Source organism: Eucalyptus grandis, chromosome 2 (genome assembly GCF_016545825.1).
Source record: "Eucalyptus grandis isolate ANBG69807.140 chromosome 2, ASM1654582v1, whole genome shotgun sequence".
Lineage (NCBI taxonomy): Eukaryota > Viridiplantae > Streptophyta > Magnoliopsida > Myrtales > Myrtaceae > Eucalyptus > Eucalyptus grandis.
In genome coordinates, this window is record NC_052613.1 from 49,138,191 (window position 1) to 49,161,627 (window position 23,437).

The following is a 23,437-nucleotide window of genomic DNA, read 5'->3' on the forward strand; positions in this document are numbered from 1 at the left end:
AGAAAATTTAAAAAATTTAAAAATTAAAAAAAAGGGGGGGAGGCGGCGGCGGCGGAGGTGGCGGTGGTGAGGGAGCCGGCGGTGGCGCAAGGGAGCCGCCCCGTTCGGCCTCCCACTCCCCACTTTTTTTATAATTTTTTATAATTTTAATTTTTTAAAAAAATTTCTTAATTTTTAAAAAATTTTAAAATTTTCTTAAATTAAAAAATTAAAATTTTCTTAAATTAAAAAAATTAAAATTTTCTTAAATTAAAAAAATTAAAATTTTCTTAAATTAAAAAAATTAAAATTTTCTTAATTTAAAAAAATAAATTTTCTTAATTTTTTTTTTTTAATTTTTTAAAATTTTCTTAATTTTTAAAATTTTTTAATTTTTCTTATTTTTTAAAATTTTTAAAATTTTAACATTTTTAAAATTTTTCTTAATTTTTAAAATTTTTAAAATTTTCTTAATTTTTAAAATTTTTCTTAATTTTAAAATTTTTCTTAATTTTTAAAAAATTTTAAATTTTTCTTATTTTTTTTAAATTTTTGAATATTTTAAATCTAATTTAATTAATTTATATACTATTATTTACACGTAGACGTGAAACGGCGTCGTTTTGCATTTTCTCCGCCACGTCGGCGTGCAAAACGACGCCGTTTGGGGACCGAGCTCGCCGGAAAGTCGCCACGTCAGCTATTTGGCGGATTTTCGCCGGAGTGGCACTTAAGTGTCCCATTTTACTCCGATGATGGCACTTAAGTGTACCATTTTAAAAAGTTATGGCACTTAAGTGTCGGCGTGCAGAAAGGTTATGGCACTCAGGTGTCCCCGCATTTCGATCTTTGGCATATCTTCGTTTACTTCTCCTTAAACAATTTCATTTGGCTTGAATGCTTAACCTAATCAAATCAGATTTATATGCTTTTGGGAAAAGAAAATGAAACCGAACCAAACTAAACCATAGCTTAAAACAAAACTTAGTTAGATAACATTTCATGGTTCGATTTGGTGAGGAGCCAAATCGAACTGTTTTCTTCTTGTATTACTTTTTTTTCTTCAAATTATTTGCTAAGAATCCACTAAATGGTGCGAATAATCCATGGAGTTGCTATGATTTTTAAAAAACGTTGGCAAAGGTGTTATGTCATGTTAGATTTTCAATACTTAGTGAACGTTTTGAAAAATGTTTAGCACTTAAGGAATTGAGTCATCACTCCTCCTCCTAGTCACTTTTATCCCTCAATATTTTCCACCTCTTTCTGTTTTTAGAATGTCATGTTTAGACATTTCCGACCACGAGAATCTCTACAATCCAACAACTTACACAAGATGTTTTCCTTCTATTTCATTTTTTGTTGAATTTTATCTTGATATTCTATCTTGTCTTAGCTTTTAGTAATGGGATAGTACCGAGCAACTACATTGCAATATCACGACTTTGACCAATTATATTATTATATAATAGTACGTCATAAACAACTATTTTCTTTTTCATTTCCCAAGTAGAATCACTATTAACATGTGTAACGCACACCTCAAATTTCACATGAAAAGAAATTGAATATGGTGAACTTACAGCTTGTGAGAATAATGATTGAGTAGTTATATCTTTCAAATCGTACAATTGATTCAATTGAGGTCAAAACGATACCATATCATTTATGAAACATTATCAAAATTGCTCAAATTTCATTTTGTACGATCGATTTGAGGTCTAAACAATATGTATTTAGTAAGTAAATCACTAATCTCTACAACTTTTAGGGGAATATATCGACTCATTAACAAGTCTGCCATTTAATATGTATTTATCAACTTACTTTTTAAATAATAATCTATCCAATAACGCAATTTTTTGGTACTTTGAATAAATACGCTATTTTGACCCGCACCCCCCAAAAAAAAATACAAATAAATAAAAACATACGCTATATTTTTTATGGTTTCAAATTGATCGAAATCGAAAGTACATTTTGCACTTTACATTGCAATAATATATAAAATGGCATAAGATATATGATTTACATTTGAGCGTGATCCTCATCTAAATAAAACAACAGAAAATTATGGTTTCTTATATCGTGTGCGATCCTAATACCTACTCCTCTTCCCATCTTTCAGCTTTACAAAACATAGGCAAAAAGATCTTAAAAGTCACCATGAATGAAAAGCTTTCATTGTTTAGATCCTCACCCTCGAACTCCAACAGCAATTCATGATAGCAAAATTGGAACCTTCACATTGTGTAAGATAGTAGCTCAATCAGTTAGGCATGAGATTGCACCATGGACTCTCCGTGCATATTCCAGCTATCATCTCATAATACAATTTAAGGAATTTATGGACTTTCATTTGCTGTATTGATCGCTTTCAGAATGTCAATGTAAGTAGCAGGTAAACTATCGCTACTTCTCTAGAAAGAGAGAAGAAGAGAGTGGAAAACGAAAATCTCCCACCGCAAGGACACGAAAATTGCTAGACCAACCTTCTCTTTTGCAACAAGGAACTTCAAGATCATGACACCCTCCTTTCCCAGGGCGACTGCTTTCCAGGACAGAACAGAAGGATAGACTGCATGGCACTTGAACTCTACGTCAGAACAGGAATTTGAAATTTACCCTCTGAAAGAATCAATTAGAGAAGCAAAAATGAAGATCAATTTCTGTTTGAAAGACCCTTGAGCACGAGGATTCCTAGACCGCCGAAAGCCAGGGTGCAAATAAGAGGAATTTTCACACGGTCTGGGTCAAGCACACTTTTCCTGCTTGTGGTTAGATGGCGGGATCTCTCCCCTAATGTCTCCCGGAGTAGATTACTGAGGTTGTCAAGCTGATGCATGATTTGTCTCTGCCCACGTGCAACTGTTGATATCTAATCAAGGCAAAACAGGGGCATAATCAGAAAACATGAGGAAGAAGAACATTAGCCAACTCTCCATCTCAAGTTCTAGGATATAGTGGATGGCAGAAAACTCAATTGCAGATGTTTGTTTATTCAATAATATAGTAACAGTCAAAATACCAACAAAGAAAGAGACGGTAAACTACAGCAGAAGACACATAAACAAAATCAAGTCTACCTCTTCCATCAACGGAGACTCCCTAGCAAGTTGGGAGGATGACGAGGAATTGGGCATTATGGATCCAGTCAAAGAACCATTTCCCAAACCAGAAATAAAATATGAAGTTGGAGCTGATCCATTGCAAGCCTCAGGATTAAGGGCCATATTTTGTTGGCTCAAGGAATTCTTCTTTATTGTTAACTTGGAATTCAACTCTTCAATACGGGCGGTAAAATCATCCATTCTGTCATGCAGGGAGGAAATTTGATCTGAAAGCTGAGAAATGACACCCTGTGAGGAGAAAAGGTATCATCGAGATCAGTATAAGATAAGGCTTTACAACAATCACAAAAGAACAACATCCTCAGACAAGTCACCTGGTTAGGAAGTGTTAACGATGCACCCGAGATTCTATCATCATATCTCGGATTGCTGAAAGCAAAGCCAGCAACCTTTGACAGATTCTTGTCCCTTTGGGTTGAATATGAGTGTGACATACCACTGCCCAGAGAATTTTATGTCATTCCAATAGTTAGAAAGGATGACAGAAGGGCAATTTTGTGAATGTCTACTTTACCCATGCCACATAAATTCAAGCATGTTTCTCCTCCTTGAAAACAGATCTCAGCTGATCTAAGCAATTTGTGCAGAGTGTGTAGGAATGTCATGTAAATCATTGCATCTGATTCTGGAATACTTCATGTGTATATGATGTCCAAAAAGATAATAAGGCAAAAACTGTCAAACAACACTATTACTTAAGTCTCTTCCTTTGGAAAAGAACACATAAAGATATCACTCAATTTAAATACAGCAGCAGCACCCACTTAACACGGAATATATGTACTAATTTACTGATCTAAGAAGGGCAATCAAAGAATTTAGTTGATGAAAGAAACTACATCTACGGCGCACATCCTATAGTATCACATTGTGATTTATAATCCTTCCCTCTTTCTCTGTCACACATTTCGTGATAATCAATCCAAAAATTTGGGAAACATTATACTATCCTATAAACTGGAGCTCTGAACATGCACATGGAATCATTCCATAACTCCTAAACTTGTAATACACATTGGACATCTTCAAGAAAGCATCAATCTGGAAGCATATGTGATAATTGGATTAAAAAGTCTCCTAACAAGGGGGTTATCCAGGAAGCCTCTTTAAGGAAGCACCATCACCTCTTTAATCATGTGGAAATGCATACAAGGAGAATTCTCAAGCACAATTTTACACATAAGATTATATAACTTTAGAAAGCAACCATTTCTGAGGATGCAAAGAACTCAAACTGGAGAGGACTAAAAGATGAAAAATAAAAAATCGAAGGATCAGACTATTGCACCTCTTCAAATGCTTACTTCTCATAGCTACCCTATCAGCAGATGCTTGAGAAAGGGCTTCTTTTGGACTTGCAACAAGATCCTCGTCTAGGCTAAGTTTAGTCTTTAAGTCTTCTGGCAGTGCCTATAAATGCCTAGGTCAGCATACATTTATAAGAAACAATATTGTGAACTTGGGAAGCTGCCATACCATGACCTCATTAACAAGCTTTTCCAGTTGTATTTGTTCAATATACGTGCGGGCAACATATGAGCCTTCCAACCCAAGCTGCTCGGCAACACCTTGCACAACCAGGCGATCTCTTCCTTGCACCTATTATAAATGCCTACAGTCTCAGTTTGAATATCAAAAGGAAAAAAAAAAATTGACACATGAAGATTAAATTACCCACAAACTACTGAATATGACCACTCCACCTGACCCCATCTCTTAAATTCGCCAGATCCGCAAATAGAGCCCTAGAACATTCTACCTGTCTTGAAAAATTCACTAGAAGATATCTAAGTTCTTGGCAGTTCTAGTGATCTAGAGATTATGTTAAATCAGAATGGATACTTCAGTTTCATTCAAAGGAAAAACTCATATTACTTCTTTAAAACAACCTGTTCAATTTTGATGGGTTCTTCTGTGAGTACTCATAATTGCAATTCCAGAAAAGAACACGTGATTGCATCAAACAAACAGCCGCAAGTTGACAGTTAAACCAAGGACTTTCCAATATATATATATATGTGTGTGTGTGTGTGTGTGTGTGTAAACGGGGCAATAAAAAAAAAAAAAAGATATTGAAACTCATCCAATAATCAACATTGTGTGAAAGGAAAAAGGACGACAAAAAAAAAAGAGCACGTACAAGCTTGCACAATGTTGCGTGTGCAAAAGCACCCAAGGAGAACAATGGCTCATGTCAGGATATACAAAAGTTACCTGAAGATACTGACGGTTCAATTGTTCTAGCCAATCAATCTTCACAGTCACCCTATCATCGGAGAACACGTGGCTGCTTCTCTTGAGAATTGTTGCTATTGTGTATCCCAAGGCCATCAACCCACCTAGGAGGCGGACACTCACTTCAAACGTTATTCTAGGTGATATCACAAAAGGGTTGTCAGTCACCCATTCCTGGGAGGAAAAAAAAAAAATCAGATAAAGTACCATGTCAATATTGCTGCCAATGAGGATTGAACTTTTAATTAGTAAATATCTTAAAGTAAAATTGTTATCAAAGAGAGATGGAAGCAGTCATGTTCTGAAACTCAATGCCTAAAATTTACAAGCCCTGGAGCTCAAAGTAGATGCCCCAAATGACACCGGATTCATCCACTGATAGCCTCGACTGAAACTTTCTATTTCTTATTAAGTAAACAAACAATCATGAAACCTATTCTCTTGCTGATGGTACAGTAGCTGATGCTCAATAATAAAATAATTAAAGTAAAGATCTCAGCATTAAATACAAACCTCAAACATAAGACTGTACTTTCCATCTTTATTCCGCATCCTCAAATACGATTGGCAAGATTCTGGATCTTCCCCTGGGGGTAGAAGATAGATATCGTATGTCTGCTCGGAAGTTTCAACATGTTCCTCAGAAAATACAGCCTTGATTTGATCGACCGCTACATTCCTCGATGACTATAACAGCAACATATACATGATATGGTATCTCAAATTTGCAAATTACCCATAGTGACCATCTCCAGAATGAGGTGAAGCAAAGAAGTAGCCAACAAACCTGTCGTCAAATAACAAACAAATAAGCAAGATGCCATACCTTCAATATGTAAGTGGGATTCTGGAATCCCGTAAATGGGTTGAACTTGTTGATTATTTTAATATGTGCTGTTTGAAGGTCAGGCTCAATGAAGGCTTTGTACATTGGATATACCTGTCAATCATAAATATCATCAAGAAGGTTTGCAGACGTGTATGTGATTAAATAACCAAGTCTTAATGACCATGGAAAAGCAAACCGTTTCAGATATTTGGTGGATTATCTCTTCTGGTTCTTGACCAGCCCGCTGTATATCCCTTAAAACCCGTTTGACAAGATCAAAATGAACTCCACCAGTGACTGATATGCGAAGATCCAGCAAAGGTCTCAATTTTTCATTCAGTGCATAGATTCCCTCAATAATAACAATTCTGGAACTTGGAACTTCAAGAGTCCTGACAAAATTACTCCATATGAGAATGACTTATAAAGAAGGTGTGGGTTGTGTTTGAGAAGGATTGCAAATAAGAGGAAGAAATGATTTAGGGAAAGTCAAACAAAAAGAAAAAAAGTTAAGAGATAAGGCGCTACAACAAGAAGCCACAACTTAAAGGAAGCAGAACTACATAACCGACATTTTATCATAACCAGACCATGACGAGAGCGAGGGCTATCTATTTTTTTTCACCTAAAAGCAATGGATTAAGAGAAAAATGCATTGCAGACTACAGGTGAAAGCATCAGCATGAAGACATAACTATGTTATGCACCAAAATCTCAGAGTTCCTTCAGTCATTCACTATATTAAGCATTTGCAGAAAACTTGAATGCTTAAAAGAATTGATTCCCCAGAGTTTTTTCTATGGAATGGCATATATAAACTCAGAAGCCATCCTAATTAGTAGTGATAGATCATTCCACCTGTATCCTGTGCGGGAGCTAGTCTTGAAGTCATAAATAGGTACTTGGACTGGTTTCCCTGCTTTTAACTCCTCGACATTCCTGAGCAGAGTCTCATAGTCTGTTATGCGTGGATCTGTACCAAAAGAATGCACTATTCATCTTTGCAAAGGGATATGATGAACAAACTAGTGTGTTACAATTTCAAGGCACAATGGAGATGTTGGATTATTCAAAGCTTTGAGAAAACTACAAAAGGTCCAATAACAATTGACAGCTTATACAAGCAAGCAACAACCCCTTTGATCAGCCTTACCATTACTCTTCTTTGTCCCCTTATTATAGTAAAATGTCCTGTACACCAAAAGCTGGTAATCACTCATTTTATCAACGATCAAAGAGATTTGTGTGCACAGATTTCTTTCTTTCTCTCTCTGTTTTTTTTTTTTTTTTTTTTTTTTTGGGGGGTGGTGTTTGGGTTTGGTTAGGTGATGGGTCATAATTGACGACCCTCCCCAGCCCTCACAAAGCAAGAGGCCTCATGCACTGGGGATTCCCCTTTTTATCTCTCAGAATGATCAAACATATTGCTTCAAAGAGATTGCTATCAGTTTTCCTAACCATGTTGCTCAATCATTGGTTTAAAAGCATACTAGGAATAACCAGATAAGCCTGGTAAACTAATGTGTTCAAAACTTCATCCTTTAAATTCTTAGTTTGTTCCTGAATTTTCTCCACTGAGGACATATATTGTCCAAAAGAAAATAAATAAATAAATAAAAACTCCTTAACTGCATAAATAAACCAACTCACCCAATCTCTTCAAGCATAATGCATGATGAATATAATTATATTTCCTGTACTCCTTTCACACAAATCTGAAGATGATGAGCAATATGAAGCTACATAAAGCATGATGGTGAGGTACATTTCCCAGTCAACATGTTCAAAACCTGTGCGTGACTCTCATCTTCAATATCAATTTGAGGAAGTACTCAAAAACCATTAATATAAGCCAAAAGGAATCACATGCTGGAGTATAAGTGTGAAAGATGTTATAGTGAATATGGTCACTGGTCATAATAGCTGCCATGCCCAGAGTGCAAACATGTTCTACTGAAAAGCTGTGGAAGAAGGAAAAAAGAAGGGATAAATTTATCTACCATCAAAGTTGCCATCAACAATTCGACTAGAGTCATTGTAGTTGTCCAATGATATAACAGATATGCTAGGCATAAAGTTCACAATCTTTTCTGTAAATACAGTCTTTCCAGCACCAGAGGGACCAGCCAAGCCCACCAATATGATTTCTTCATTCTTCTGAGCCAGTAATTGGCATGCACGAATTACTATGAAGAACCCTTTCTCAAATGACAAAGGATCTTGGATTGAAACTATCTCATGGCGACCACTGTCCTTCCTCTTCACTAATCTGACCTGATCTTTCAATAGTCCTGGCTTTCGTTGGTTTGATTCAACACTAGAACCATCTTGAGTCATTTTGCAATTATCCTGACTCCACGACTGAAAAAAAGCCATTAGTAAGTACAGTGAAATTATTTATAGTAGTGGAAAGGGACAAAATTATGGTTCTCAACAGAAATCTACATTAGAATGCCTATCAAACGCCATATGCTCAATCGAAGAAAAAGCCGATGGAATGAAAGTTATGAGGAGAGGGAGAACAAATCTTAGGTGGGTCAGGGCCACATGAATTTCCCAAAAAGTTTCAACCAACGTTGCAGTTGCACATCACAAATCCTAAAGTACAACATAAAGAAATCGGTTGCAGAAGCCACTCCACGCGGTACAAAGATATGATCACCAGGCACTTCACTAACTTTAAAAGGAACATCAGCAGACTATCACAAAAATCTAAATTTAGGTCAGATTCTGTTAAATTACACTGAGTTGTACTAGAAAAAAAGTCATCTTGCAGGCACCAACCGCAAAAGGCCCCATGTTTCACCTTTAGCAGTAGTAGTTCGCACGCAAGCCAGATGGAGACACTGGGGACATAAGCGAAAATCGACACAAGGAAAAGGAAAGGTTCAGAGACTCGATCACACCTCCAAGCGTTAATTTCAAATTTCCCAAGAGAATCGAGAAAAAACAAAAAATAAAATAAATAAATAAAACAAAACGGGTCCAAGAGAACGGAGGACGATCCGAACATCCTAGTCAATTACACCCGTCCCGCCCGCCGCCCTCACTACGGACAACACAGTCCGACAAACAAACACGATCAGCTCCTCCCGGACCCCGAGCGCCTACATAAAAAAATTAAAAAAAAAACACTCGGACGCCAGCCGGCGATCAGTCGCCGGGAGGAGCCACCTCAGGCCGAAACAAACTTCAGCAGGGCAACATTCCTACACACGCGCCATCCACCGAAACGAGGCCAAGACCTCCGGCACAACCGCTCGGTCCGATCCGCCGCCGCCGCCGACTCGGCCGGCGGGCATCGAATCGAGAACCACCGCGACACGAGAAGAACGGAACCGACTCGAGCAATCATCGAGAAGAAAGGAACGAACCGCGATCGCGAGACCGACCCCAATGCGCCGATTCCGAACAACCGGGAGGAGGAGCGGTGACCGAGTCGCGCGGAGGAGAGAGCTAGCTCGCCGCCGCCGCCGCCACTCACTGAGCGAACCGAGCGAGTCGAGCAGAGACAGAGAGAGAGAGAGAGAGAGAGCAAGGGACGAGTTATGGCAATCTCTGGCGGAGCGAGTTGGAGTGGGAGTGGGAGTTGGAGTTGGAGTGGCTTTTTTATACGCGGCGGCAACGAGGGCGATGGCGATTCCGCTGCCTCGGTTTGGAAAGAGAAGGGGAGGAGGAGGAGGAGGAGGAGGAGGAGATATTTGTGGGGGATTTTATGGGGAAGCGGGATTTTAATTTCTCAGATGATTTCCGCAAGCTCCCAAGCTCCCTCTCTCTCTCTCTCTCTCTCTCTCTCTGGAGACACTGTAAAAGAGAGAAGACGGCAGAGGAGGTTGCCTTCTTTTAAAACAATTCTGCATAATTGCTATTTCTTTAATTACTCATTTTAAAATATAATTAATATCACCAAGAATCCGAATGTCAAATTTACTCTTGAATTGATTTTTGCATCTATAATTACTCTTTTTTACTCTCTAGCCACCTTATAATAACCCATCACTGTAAAATTGAATGAAAATTAATAAAAAATAAATTTATTATAAATGTATTAATTGAGATTTTTATTGTATTAACCCTTTAGAATATTTATTGCCAAATGGCTCGAAACACTTGTTAAATTATGGTGACATTAAATTTTCTTGCGATGTAAAGTCTGTGTAAGGAATTTTTTGGAGAAAAAAATTGAATGTTGAGATATGCTTGATAAATGTGGTCTGGCAGATTACTAAAGCGCGTTTTTTTTGGAAAATTCAAATGGAACCATCATTGAGAAAGTCACCCTGAGTCGCCCAAGTCCACGGTGTACTTGCCCGACACGGATCGCAAGTACCAAAAATAAATCATTTCCACGTTTCTTAATGTCAATCGGAGAAGGACAGGCTCGGGCCTAGAGTCTGGGCCAACTAAAAATATGTGCGTCCCCCCTTCCCGGGTACTTGTACCATTCTCTCTCGCAAATAGATCCGCCGAATGAATCGATTGTATTAAATTTGAGTTGAGTCGAAAATAATATGATTCAAGTTGACGTATTTTCATGTAATTTTTATCTAGCAACGCATATTTGACTCACCGTATACTATTAAAATACTTGATAATTAACCTAATTTAGAAATATCCATATAGAAATTAAGTTTGTAAACCCAATTTAACATTCATCCCATTTTGAGTTTTACAATTCTAAACCCATTTATAATCCATTAATTGAATAAAAATAATTTATATAACAACTCAACTCATCAAATATATATTCAAAAGTAGGTTTATGATCCATTTTGACTGGTCTAATTGCAAAGCATCCCTTCAATCACACTTTATTCTTCTAATCTAGCATTGAAATCCAGAACTAGTAATTTGACTAATTTTTCCGAAGCAATTTTGAATTGTTAAATAGCGTAACGCATCCCGAAATCTCTATTGTATATGGTGTTCACAAAATATGAACAGGATCCGCAATGACACGTTACGATCTCATTTGTGATTCACAATTCAAGCGTGGGAATCTACACAGGCCCAAAGTATCGATTGTTGCTTGATACTCCAATGTCTGAATTAGAGCCTTGATACGTCTTCAAGGGGAGCTTTGTTTAGCTTATTCAACATTCATACTGCAAATTACAGAGTCATTTCGAAAGAACTTCAAAGCATCAAGCGCGGGCAAATACAAATGTCATCATGTGTGTCTGACGAAATCAGTTTCTTACGCCATCAGCAACACCCGATTGACACACACAACAACACAATATAATGATCAAATTTGTTGTTCGCATTTCGATATGAAAGATCACACGCAATGCGAGAGCATTCACATGCATCTCGCGTGACACGATCTATGCTCAAGAATCTGCATTTTCAATCGCGCAATACGTGTATATGTGTAAAGGAGTCGATACTATAATATCAGTTGGGACTGCAAAGCATTTTTAAATGCATGGATAAAACGTGTACTTATGCTAAACGGTCACTTTAGAGTCATTAAATTGCACCAGATGCACGTAACACAAATACGTCATACGTGCATCGCGAGCTCAGCAATCAATTGTGCATGATCGATGTCTGTGATTACACACTATGATCACATCAAGACCATCCGCGCGCATCCTCGCAATGCATCCCAAACCCTCGTTTCACTAATCTTATACAGTCCCGGACATTGCTTGAGAAACACATCGACATAGGCTTCCAAATGCATCAACCGCGCGAAAAAGAAATGCAGCGAGGCCAATTGCGTGCACGTGCATCATCCGCTTCTTTCGTTCATATCCCATATTCGCGGACAGGCAAGGCAAATGAATGCCCCCACATGCACAAAACCGTGCACAGATCCAAAGAAAATTGTCCCTTGCGTATCATGCTTAATGCGCCCTCTCCTTCACAAGTTCGATCTCTCTTTGACCCTAGTTCGATCAGTCACTGTCACCCTCGAGTTCAAATAGGTCTATATGGGAGCCGCTCGTCCCGAGAGTTTCGACTCGCGTCTTAATCCACTTCATAAAATTAATGGGACATCTCGTGCCACCACAACGATCCTATCTATCTATTCATCAATTAGCAAATAAATCCCATCGAACGAGGTAGAGAAATTTGCCTACAATAGCGGAATAGCTGAAAAAGACGACTTGGTCACTGCATTTGGAAAGATCTACATCTGCATTAGCCCATCTCAAGATGTAATGCACTTGGACGCTTACCCGATGTCCTCGATGCTCATATCCACGTTGCTATGTCGGAGAAAAAAAAAAAGGCAGTCAAAAAAGTCGGACATTCATTTGTACATTTTTGGTCGGAACCAGAATAATGGCTAGTACCATGATAAAAAAGGACACCGCCAACTAGAGAAGACCGATTTCAGACTAGAAAGATTTCACACCTGAAATTTGTAATTTATAATCTACCCACCTTATCAGACCGATTTTTACTTTTTGAAATCTCAAACCGACTATGTTGATCCGATTCGGTTTCTCTTTTTTTCTTTTTAATCTCATTTTTTTGTACAACCAAAACAAATAACAGTTAAAACTAAATAGTATAAGTAGCAAAACAAAAGATAAATAATAGAAATAACTACAACAATCCTTAAGAAATGAACATGTATAATAAAATAAATAATAAAATGTCTAAAACACATAACATAAAACGTGAATTGGACAAAGCCATTCCTCATTGGCTCATTAAAATAAAAGTTCCTCCAAATTCTAACCCCCTAAAACAAAACAAACAATATAGCTAATCACTTAAAAATAGTTTAAATTAAAATTAAAGGGCAATTTTCCTGCAATGGAGTATTTCAAAAGAATGCCGTTCAAATGTTACTTCACATATTTTTAAAGAATGATGTGCTATGTTCTCTATATGAGACTAGAAAGTAGAAAGTGAGAGTGAGAAATGAGAGAGAAGAGGTTGATATCTGAAAAGTAAGGAAGTAATAGGGTTTGGTTTTTAAAATAGCTTCTAAGCTACCGATTCTCGAGTGGATGGGTTCTACATGCAAAAATGGGAACCTACCCGCACAATATTGATTCCAAAAATTTGGAACTCAAGAATGATGGAACTGAACCAAAACCAATCGGGTAGGAGCAGTTCGATCCGATTTCTTGGTATACCTAGACATGAACTCACCCCCTAATATTCGAGAGAAAAGTTACACACCAAGTGGGAAGTCAAATGCAAACAAAAGTTTGCAATTGCAAGTCATGTGGATTTTGCTACTATCTAAAAGGGTGATTTGTCCACAAAATTGCCATAAAATTGCTACTCATGTAATGTAAAGATCAACGGATCAACGATGCACATAATTCATTGCCACGTTGTACACGGTCTTGAGCAATTCACTTTGAAGTTAGATGCCAACTAACCTCAGTCAAGAAGATCGTTTCGATGGTAGATGTTTTGTTGAATGTTCTCCACTCATATCAATTATGGCTAGATCCACTTGCATTGGCCAAAAAGGAAGGGGACAGGATTAATGGAGCAGTGAATCAATGGTTGGTGAAGATGTTGAATCAATGTAGGTGCATTTTTAATGAAGTGATTGGATTGTTGGAGTAAGAAGAGGGGATTTGCAGAGAAGAGCGAGGAGCGAAACAGTATCGCGCATAATTTATTGCCATACTCTATGTGGTCATCAGCCGTTCACTTTAAAGCCGATGCCAATTAACCTTAGTCACGAAGATCGATTACGATCTACTTGCTCTGATAGGGTTTATAAAAATCTTTTACTTGAACTAGATAAATGCCTATCCCACATACAATGATTTCACGAGTATATTGGGGAGCAAACAGAGAACGATGTGACATCTCATGATAAATCCCAAATATAAATACTAACAATGCAGTATCAATTGAACTAATATCCATAATTTCACTCCTCTTCATTTTTGGCCAGTGCAGGTGGCAACATATATTTAGGGATGTGACAAAATTTGCCAAGCATAGGTGCAATTTGTAATCTTTTCTTTTTTTTCTTTGATGTCGAGGATCTAGCCTAGCTCACCTTCGAGAGCACAGCACCGACTATACTTTGGGGGAGATTGGCCCAACAACTCACCGTCGGGCCCCCCTGCTTAAATTACGAAACTACTCTGAAAGTCGTGAGTAGTCAAACCTCTAACCTTGTGCCAAATCAGGGGGTACGCCTCAACCAGCGTAGTCATGCGTATTCGTGAGTGGGTTGCAATTTGTAATCTTTAGTATTAACTGATTGAAAGAAACTGTCAAGAGAATTGATGCTCTTTGCGCAACATGAAGAAGCCTGGGCATGTGATAACTTCATCAGGCCTGACTAATGAGCCTAGAGGAACTTGCAGGACTTCTAAGTCCATTTCCCTTGCTTGGCTGTAATTGGCAAAAATGATTAAAATCAAGTTAGGTGCATTATTGATGAAGAGATTAGATTGATGGAGGGAGAAGATGGGACTTACAGGGAGGAGCGAGAGGAAGAGGAAGTGGAGCAGAGAAACGGCCAACGACAATGATTTCGACCCCGTGCTCAGAAATTCTCGCACCGTGCCATCCCGACCGCGGGGGCTACTATCAATTATACATCCATCAATTGGAAAAGGGCTAAAATTCATCGTTAGTACATGATTGGTGTCATGTGTTAATTGGGTTACAGCTTGTCAAAGAAGAGGTGTTATGTCCATAGCATGGACTGTCTGTTTTTGTATGTTGTGAAATAATTCATCTTCTTTTTCTTTTCTTTTTCACATTTAATAATTCACATGTTAAGTCAAGTCCCACACTTACCTAGGAACATGACTTTTCCTGAAATTGGGAACTAATAAATATCTTACCATCTGGGAGAAACCTGCATAACACATGGAAATATCTCACCAACCTGCAAGCCCTTAAATAGTTTCTTATTTGTGAAATAGACATGCCAAATAGGCTCTGGATATTTAAATAAGTGTGATGTATATGTGCAAACATGTTTGCTTAGATCTCTCGTCTTGTCGCCTTATAAATAGGTTTCAATATTAAACTAAATTGTTCCAAAAAAAAAAAAACCTCGGATATTTGTTAATCAATCAATATTGAAAAGTTTGCAGTTTCTAATGCAATACGATCATGTCAATGTGTAATCAAGGATCCATTCTTGTTGCTTAAATGCATATATAATCAGTACCATGAAAATCAAAATATTCTTAAATAGTTCAACAGATATTCGAGAAAAAAAGCAACCGTCAACGACAAGCAGTCTGCCAACGAAATTTCCCGAGAGCTTCTTCGCCCTTTTTTGATGGAATATAATGGTTGGACAACCTTATCATCACCAACCAATCGCCGACCAAGCAATGACATTTCTCCACGAAATGACTCGTGAAGAATCCTAGTCAACAAACTCGTGACCTTTTTCCAGCAACCCCACATCTCCAAACACGTCCTAGGCATCGTCCCTTTTCTAAACGATGCGGAAAGGTCAATATCGAATCGATGAATACAAAAAAGAAAAGGAAAGAAATCCTAAAAGGCGTGATTCCCATGATTAGCGTGATTCCCATGATTTCACATTGGCACAAGATCTTTCATTTCTCTCTTCCTTTTCACTATTGCATGATTATTGCTGTGATTAGGAGAAGAATAGAGGAAGAGAGAGAGCACAAGTAACAATCGACTGCCTAGATCTCTGGAGCCCATGTGTTTATGAACCTACAGTTCTTCCTCACTTCCCCATTGACGAAGCTTTCCGGGTTCGTGATGTTCCCCATCCTCACCATCGACTCCGAGAACTGCTGAAAGAAGGCGATCGGGTCGGCCGCGTACTTCTTCACGATTTCCCTCGTCTGGACCGCCAGGATGCTCGAGTACATTTCCTGGTCCGAGTTGAGCAGGCCCTCCCCCTGTAGGAGCAGGTGATAGAAGGAGTTGTCGAACAGGTTGGGAGTCACGGAATCCATAGGCGCGACGTTGTTGTTTCCTCCCCCTATCGGGGGGCAGACCGACTTCAAGTGGCCGAGGTACGCCTCTGAGGCAGGACTGGCCCCGGATGTCGCTTCAAAGTCCCCGTAGATCCGGGCTCGGAAATTCTCGCACCGTGCCATCCCCACCGTGTGAGCCCCTAATTATGCACATCCATCAATTGGAAAAAGGGCAGAAATTTGTCATCACTACATGATTGGTTTCGTTCGTTAGGTTAGAGCATGCCAAAGAAGAGTCGACATGTCCATAACATGGACCGCAAGTCTCCACTTTCGTATGTTGCGTGATGATTCATCTTTCTTTTCTTCCACTCAGATTAATGAACCTTGCATCGCTTTTTAGCCTCTCCTTTTGTGTACGATAGTACAAATTTCGATAATAAAATGGAAATTCGATCTTGAATTGGTCCACGCTACCTGAGGCTAAAGCCTTATCCTTTCCGCTCGTCGTGATTCTTCTCGATATTTTATTACCAGAGGAAGCTAGAATCTAATTAGGACCGAACAGACTCAACAGTCATGTACAATTGAAATTTCTGTTTTTTTGTGGGCGTGGCTAAATGAAATGTTTACAAATACATCATAATTTATAAGCGACGTTATATTTTTCCTTGAGAATTTGATTTTGACCGGAGAATAAGACGTTTTAGAGACGGGTGCACATGTGGTTGGGGGAAATATTAGGTAGAGTTAGCTTTACACGAAGTCGCATTTAATAACAACATCAATCTGCAGTCTGGAGGTGGAATCTATTATGTAGCCATCAGCATATTCATCCGACACTCGAGAAGTTAGCAAAATCATAGGACATTAAAATTATTTAAAGAGCACGTAATCGATCGCGTGATAGGACATTCTTGAGCTTAGTTAATTTACCGGCGAGAGCGACCATGTCGGTGACGGAGAGGCCTTGGAAGAGAAATTTGGAGATGATGGACGGAAGGCTCTCGTCGGCTGTCGGGATGGCGGAGGCGAGCTCGTAGCCCGCTGTCCTCGAGTCCTTCCTTCCCAAGGGTACGTCCCAATAAGGTCCACCAACCTTGGCGAAATCCAAAAGATTACAATTTATCATCGCATTAGAACTTCGTCTTAAGTTTAACACCACGACTAGCGATGGCATAAGGACATGAATGACGAAATGGAGCAATCAATGCTTTTATGCTTGAAAAGAGACGAAAGTTAGCGGACATACCAAAAGCGTAGCATCTCTTGCGGCAACCGTGAGTATGTCGGCGCAAGAGACAACTCCGGGGCACTCGGATTCAAGCATGTTCTTGATGCGGTCGACGATCCTGAACCCTCCTAGAGAATTTATGCTGGGGGGAGCTTTCTTCTCTCCTTGGAGCGTGATAGTGTCATCTAGCAAAACCGACCCGTCGCATCCCTATATTCGTATCCCAATTGTTAGGGGAAAAACAAAGGACCGATCACGATTTTACAAGTTCTAATAACCTCTGGTTAGCTTCATCTTATTCTAGTCGTGGTTACTAGCTCGAGCTCTAGACTTATTGATCGTGTCTCCCACATTCAAATCTCTCAGCTTAATGCACAATTAGTAGAAAGACATTTTCGCATGTACATAATGAAGTTGATCTGTAAAAATGAGATTGGTGGCAGCCCTTCTTGAAAATTAATCATTCACTGGGCCGAATCAGGTATATATATCTACGAAGACAGAGACACATCATTCCCCGTGAAATCAAATATAGAAATACCCATTGTGTCTACAAAGTTCAAACCTTAGCAAGCTTGCAAAGGTGGCTAGTCCGGCCTACGTGAAAATACTATACAAAATGAAAACGAACCTGAACAAAGCAGTCGTGGAAATGCAACCGAATGATCAATGCGGCATTGCGAGGGTCAGAGAGCACGGCACATTCCATCTCCTTCCTCACAATCTCGAGCACTGACGGACACGACGACTTGTAGTAATCCAACGTCAATGGAGGGTCGCTGGCGCAATATGTTTTGCCGAAGCCTAACAAGAGAAAGAGAGCCAGGAATTTGGAAAATCGGGGCGTCGAGCGTGGCGATGAAGTTGCCATCGTCTGTAATGGTCTAGTACTTCCACGGTAAAGAGAACTCTAGTAGAGAGGGTGGAGGAAGACGGATGTGACTCTGAGCGATATATAAGGGAAAAAGCCTGTGGACTTTGCGTTGGTTTGTTGAATAGTTTCGAGTCAAGAGAAGATGCAACTAATATTTGGCCCGGTTGGTTGTGACCCCAAAACCATGCACACAGAGAGAGAGAGAGAGAGAGAGAGAGAGAGAGAGAGAGAGAGAGAGGCCTGCATAAATGTTACTTGAAAAGATAAATATGAGGAAGCCACCAAACAACATAAGCAGATGCTTGCAAGAATTTTCTTTGTAGTAACAAGCTTCACACGCCTTCGTAGAAAACCCTTCGATTTGGAGTATATATTGGATTGCAGGTTATCTCGTAATCCAGACCAATAGCTATCGAGATAATTCGATGCGATAGTCAGTCAAAAAAAGCATACAAGGGATGATTTGTGTATGATGGATTCTCGTGCAAGGGGGCTCGTTCTTCTAACTATTTGACACTGCCTAGCAAAATAAATCAAGGTGACCACTTCTCAAACCAACAGAGGCCAGAGGACAGCTGAGGGATCTGTCCCTATAAACGCTAAGCAAAAGAACTTAAATCCGACGTTCAATTTGATGTTGACCAGCCCACCCTACAGCCCCATCGTTGCACTGAAAGTCAAATACCCATCTGCACGATGCTAAATACATGCACTACCCCTGCAAGTAGTTTCGGCTTCACGATTCCAGTATCCATTTGAAAATGAAAAAGTAGATTATTGTCTTAACCAATTCTAGTTGTCTTTGAGCACGATGGTCTCAAAAGCGCACCAAATTACGACAAGGGGGCTTGTTCTTCTAACTATTTGACACTGCCTAGCATAATAAATCAAGGTGACCACTTCTCAAACTAATGAAGGCCAGAGAACAACTGACGGATCCGTCCCTCTAAACGCTAAGCAAAAGAACTCACATCCGGCGTTCCATTTGATGTTGGCTTAGCCCACCCCTACAGCCCCATCGTGATACTAAAGTCAAATACCCATCTGCACGATGCTAAATACATGCACTACTCCTGCAAGTTGTTTCGACTTCACGATTCCAAGTATCCATTTGAAAATGAAAGCGTAGATTATTGTCTTAACCAATTCTAGATGTTTTCGAGTGCAATGGTCTCAAAAGCGTACCAAATTACAACGTCCTAAGAAGTAATATTTACCGGTCAACATTGTCAGCGACACATAGCAGGATTCAGGTGTGCAGTTGAGAAACTTGGAGCTGGTTGAATTCGCATATGTTTGTGTGTTCTCCAAGCAATATGAACAGGGGTATTGTTTGACCAACTGATTAAACAATGGTGGATGCAACACTCGTTCATTTTGGCTTCACATAAAGGAAGGCTATCAGACTGAGAAGGAAGAAACAAGAAACCAAGTAGAGGAATGACTCATATCAGCCATCAAAGACAGTGCAGATTAACATAAACACAACAACAGTACTCAAAATTCATGAGGTGAAGTTAAAACATGGAGGCTGAGTAACACAAGGGGTAGAGACGATCTGACCCGAATCCATTCTCTGCATAGTCTAAGGGTTTTAAGTCATCTATAAATCTTTTATCGCAGACAACTGGAGGGAATGGGCATCAAAGCGATAATTAAGAATCTCACAATATAAAGTTCAAACATCTAATTTCCACCCTTTCCTTTGAGAGTGAAGTTCTTCTTCTACTTCCTGTTTTTTTTTTTACATGAACCGATACTCACATTGACATGAATCTAAAGCAAATGAAAAAAATAAAATCCAAAATACTCGGGCCTAAATAAAAAAGAACTCTAAAGCATACTCAAATCTAATTTACAATCGCCTCCAGCAAAGCGTAGCTTTACATTTCAGAGGACACGTGCAAGACAAGTGAATATAATCTGACCCATTCTAATGGACTAATAGCAATTTGAAGAAACACAAAGCCTAGCACTGCATTGGGCTGCACTTAAACAGACATGGAATTTGCATTTTTTTTTATTCTGGTTGATTCTGTCTACTGTGTCAGTAATAAAATGAATATGAACCCACACAATATGTTCCCAAAAAATGAAAATATGAACTCCAAATGATCAAGAATAGATTACATGAGACAGCTGTCCTTTACCAAGCGATATTGCATCAGAAACCTCATCCTTCTGAAATAAAAGAACCAAAACTGGTTCTAATAAACGCAAAAGTTAACAGATTCAACTTTCATACATCTGTTGAAGGAAAGATAACTCATTCAAGTTTTAAAAGTGTAGGAAGAGTTTCCTGCTAAGAGGCATCCTCTAGCATAAAGTCTAACCCTGTAGTATCACCCCTTCTAACTTCCATAGGCCATACAAGAAAGAATCACAACTTGACACATCAGTAAAAAATTAAAGCATTCGACGCAACAGTCCAATGTCAAAGACAGTTAACATTACAACTGTACTTTTTTGGAAGTAAAGAGAGACGGACCGCCCTACTGGAGTAGCCTTCTTTGTTGTTTGCTCATGTTTGTTGTCGCTTGGATTTTCATTCCCTCCTTTTTTGAGCTCTACTTCAATTTTATAGTGAGAAGGTGTCAGGTATAAAATTCTGGATCCAATGGCTGGTCCTTGTAAAGAGTAGACCTTGATAACTGCTCCCCTCCATCGCAATTCAAGCGGAATCTAAAGTGAGGCAACACATTCCTGTGCAGGATAGATTTTATCATGGCCACAACAGAGCCATCAAATTCAGGCCATGAAACACAGAGCGCCCCTCTGATGTTCATCATCTCACATCGTCCCAACAGAGCAGCGGCCAAGCCATCTATCATACTTCCTGATGGAAAATAGTCTAAGCCCTTTAGCAAAGATGAATGTCCAGAACCAGTATCTGCACTACTTCTTTCTGGTGATGTCTCCAGCTTGAAAGCAAAGGTTTCATCTGGTGAGAGCTTCCCTCTGAAGTTCTGGCTCTGAATTGAAGTAAAAATTAGAACCCTCTCAGCAAGAATACATTGACCAATCAACATCTTGGCAATGAGGTGACATCTTTCTGCAGCCACAGGACACTGAACAGTGACCAGTAGTATCGAATTATCAGCAGCATCATCGATAGCATAGATGTTGCAGGACTTATCTCCACGAGAAGGTTCAACCGAGATGCCAGACAAGGCAATCTCAGGGAGGATGAGAGTTCCAATTAGATTTTTAGAAGGTATTTGGTCGAAGATGAAGAGAGACGGAGAAGATAAGGCAATAATCAGGAGAGATGGGCGAAGAGGTCCATCAAGTTTAGGTTTTGAGAACACAAAGAAAGGAGTAGGAAGAGGAGGCGATGGGGATATAAAGTTGTTGAGGTCTTCCTGGAAAAACCTTGACGGTGGAGGTATCTCAGTAAGGACATCTTCCATGGTTAGACCTGCCCAAGTTGCACACCCTGAACAATTATCACAAAATCACATTCTCAAGTCTCGCCCCAGTCCGGGGGTTCTCAATAGTTAAAAGAAGAAGACCACAACAATATGTTAGACCATAGTCAACACACTGAGCACCACATTTACCATATTAGAGTTCCTACACCTATAACCTGAGTCCATATGTTTGATTATGCTGGACTTAAAACTTCATTCTTAACCTGGGGACCATATAATGTCAATAACAGCAAGCAATCAATTCAATAATCACCAATGCCCTTGCTTGCCGTGTTGTGTAAACCACACAAAATCACGGCTTCAAATAGCATCTCCAATTATCGTGCGCGAAGCATGCAATATCCATGGTCGCAACTGACCAGTCATTTTTACGGCAGTTGCTAGAATCGTCACCGAGCAACATCATTTTGGGGCAATGAACGAATCATACCATGGGAGCAAAACCTGCGAACGCATCACGCATACGAGAAAAACTATAACCATTTTTCTTCCTTAATTTTTGCCTACTTAATAATGGGTAAAAGAAAATGCACGTTATAGATGACATCCTCCCTTGAACAGCCGATAACCACAGAAGACGAATTGCGGAGAACAAGAGGAACATCCGAGGGCAGAACTAAGATCCGTTAACGACAGCCGCCGCGGCCGACAGTTTCAGCGGAAGCGAGGGAGAAAAAATTCGCGGAGCTAAAACCCAAAATCCGAACAAAACCACCACCGCCAGCAGCCGAAACTAGCCTACCACCGGCAGCATCGCCCCAGGCTAAGAGATTTCGCAGGAAAAAACGAAGAACCACCGAAAGAGAAGCCGAACACGAGAGTAACTCCCCATAAAATTTTTATTAAAAAAAAAATAATAAAAGAGAGAGCTTGTCGCTTGCTAGAGAGGGAGAGAGGGAGGGAGGGAGGGGTTGAAGGTACCTCCGACGGTTGAAGAAAGCAAAGCAGAACCAGTGAACCGAGAGACGATTCGAGAGGGCGAGTGAGTCTCTGCTTGAGCTGGGAGTGTCGAATGGCGACGGACTGCTGCCAATCGCAAAATGCTGTGCCCCCTCCGAATACCCGATTTTTCTTCTTCCTCACGAAAACCGAAGGAACTCGACTTTCTCTTTCTCTGCCGTTATTCCGCCGTCGTGGGCCGGGTGATAAAGCCCATTCTGCATAGTCCAAAGTAGAAGCCCAAGACTTTGTGTTCGATTGACCCGGACCCGACCCAACTCCCCCCCCGCCCCAAACAAAATTTAATAGCTCTCGCTCTACTGTAGTCCCGGCTTCTACATAGATCCTCTAATTCGTGTCCACACAATAGGTTTGTTGCCGGCGTGGGAATATGTATCTGGTGGTGCACTGACACAAAATGACATGTTAATCTATACAATTAACATCCTTCGAATGAATCAAAAGAGTCAATTTGCATATTATATATCTATTATTCAATTAAATGAACGTGATTAGGCTCAACGAGAACATGCTCCGTCACGTGTGATGCGTTGGATGCATGATTACCGGGACAGGTCTTAATCAAAACTGGCAGACCAAATTGGAGAGCTAGAACACGACGGAAGTTGGGGGGAAATGATAGAGTTCGGACTCATCGAGTGAAGATTTCGCGTCCATACTTTTGGAGAAATTCGCGATGCTCCTCTTGTGTACTTAACCGGGGTCAAGCATGGTCCGACCCGAGCAGTGCCGGGCCGAGGACTTTTCGAGAGGGCGCGGACAAGGGTATTTAGTGAAAAACCATTGCCCCAGGATCCATATGTAGAAATCATCACGAGCAGCCTTGCGCAAAAAGATTAGATCTATCCCGAGACCGTCCAATGATCATCTCTAAAAGAGACTACTCAATAAGTTCAAAACCAAAGGGTCA

General features: G+C 39.8%; 3 protein-coding genes across 5 annotated transcripts; all 3 read right to left on the bottom strand.

Annotated features, from left to right (window-relative positions):
- Window positions 1–2,146: 2,146 nt before the first annotated feature.
- Window positions 2,147–9,950, bottom strand: LOC104433337 (inorganic pyrophosphatase TTM2). Of its 2 annotated transcripts, none has more exons than XM_010046035.3 (12): window positions 9,549–9,950; window positions 8,175–8,535; window positions 7,033–7,147; window positions 6,371–6,566; window positions 6,172–6,285; window positions 5,859–6,032; window positions 5,325–5,519; window positions 4,587–4,709; window positions 4,399–4,520; window positions 3,425–3,548; window positions 3,066–3,338; window positions 2,147–2,857 (listed from the first exon to the last, which is right to left on the bottom strand). In XM_010046035.3, exons 2-12 carry the CDS (start codon window positions 8,509–8,511, stop codon window positions 2,642–2,644), a joined length of 1,989 nt encoding a protein of 662 aa, XP_010044337.2. In that variant the 5' UTR covers window positions 8,512–8,535; window positions 9,549–9,950; the 3' UTR covers window positions 2,147–2,641. The 2 variants fall into 2 exon arrangements, with proteins under 2 accessions (XP_010044337.2, XP_010044336.2); XM_010046034.3 differs by lacking the exon at window positions 9,549–9,950 and adding an exon at window positions 8,620–9,517.
- Window positions 9,951–15,623: 5,673 nt separating this feature from the next.
- On the bottom strand, window positions 15,624–18,196 carry LOC104433339 (peroxidase 11). Its single transcript, XM_010046037.3, has 4 exons — window positions 17,894–18,196; window positions 17,281–17,472; window positions 16,965–17,127; window positions 15,624–16,228 (listed from the first exon to the last, which is right to left on the bottom strand). The coding sequence occupies exons 1-4, from the start codon at window positions 18,131–18,133 to the stop codon at window positions 15,789–15,791; spliced, it is 1,035 nt and encodes a 344-aa protein (XP_010044339.1). The 5' UTR covers window positions 18,134–18,196; the 3' UTR covers window positions 15,624–15,788.
- A 2,099-nt stretch (window positions 18,197–20,295) lies between these two features.
- LOC104433340 lies at window positions 20,296–22,676 on the bottom strand. Of its 2 annotated transcripts, none has more exons than XM_010046038.3 (2): window positions 22,489–22,676; window positions 20,296–21,572 (listed from the first exon to the last, which is right to left on the bottom strand). In XM_010046038.3, exon 2 carries the CDS (start codon window positions 21,544–21,546, stop codon window positions 20,731–20,733), a length of 816 nt encoding a protein of 271 aa, XP_010044340.2. In that variant the 5' UTR covers window positions 21,547–21,572; window positions 22,489–22,676; the 3' UTR covers window positions 20,296–20,730. The 2 variants fall into 2 exon arrangements, with proteins under 2 accessions (XP_010044340.2, XP_010044341.2); XM_010046039.3 differs by having other exon boundaries at window positions 20,296–21,554; window positions 22,489–22,656.
- Window positions 22,677–23,437: the final 761 nt, after the last annotated feature.

What these genes read in the sequence shown, in the direction of transcription:
- LOC104433337 (XM_010046034.3), bottom strand. Translation starts at nt 8,643, where the DNA reads ATGGCGTTTGATAGGCATTCTAAT. An exon ending in AGCTCCCGCACAGGATACAG is followed by an intron (nt 6,567 to 7,032) that starts GTGGAATGATCT and finishes TAATTTTGTCAG; the next exon opens with GACTCTTGAAGTTCCAAGTT. An exon ending in AGAAGTAAGCATTTGAAGAG is followed by an intron (nt 3,549 to 4,398) that starts GTGCAATAGTCT and finishes TTCTCTGGGCAG; the next exon opens with TGGTATGTCACACTCATATT.
- LOC104433339 (XM_010046037.3), bottom strand. Translation starts at nt 18,133, where the DNA reads ATGGCAACTTCATCGCCACGCTCGACGCCCCGATTTTCCAAATTCCTG. An exon ending in TCCACGACTGCTTTGTTCAG is followed by an intron (nt 17,473 to 17,893) that starts GTTCGTTTTCAT and finishes ATACGAATATAG; the next exon opens with GGATGCGACGGGTCGGTTTT. An exon ending in CGACATGGTCGCTCTCGCCG is followed by an intron (nt 16,229 to 16,964) that starts GTAAATTAACTA and finishes GTGCATAATTAG; the next exon opens with GGGCTCACACGGTGGGGATG.
- LOC104433340 (XM_010046038.3), bottom strand. Translation starts at nt 21,546, where the DNA reads ATGGAAGATGTCCTTACTGAGATACCTCCACCGTCAAGGTTTTTCCAG.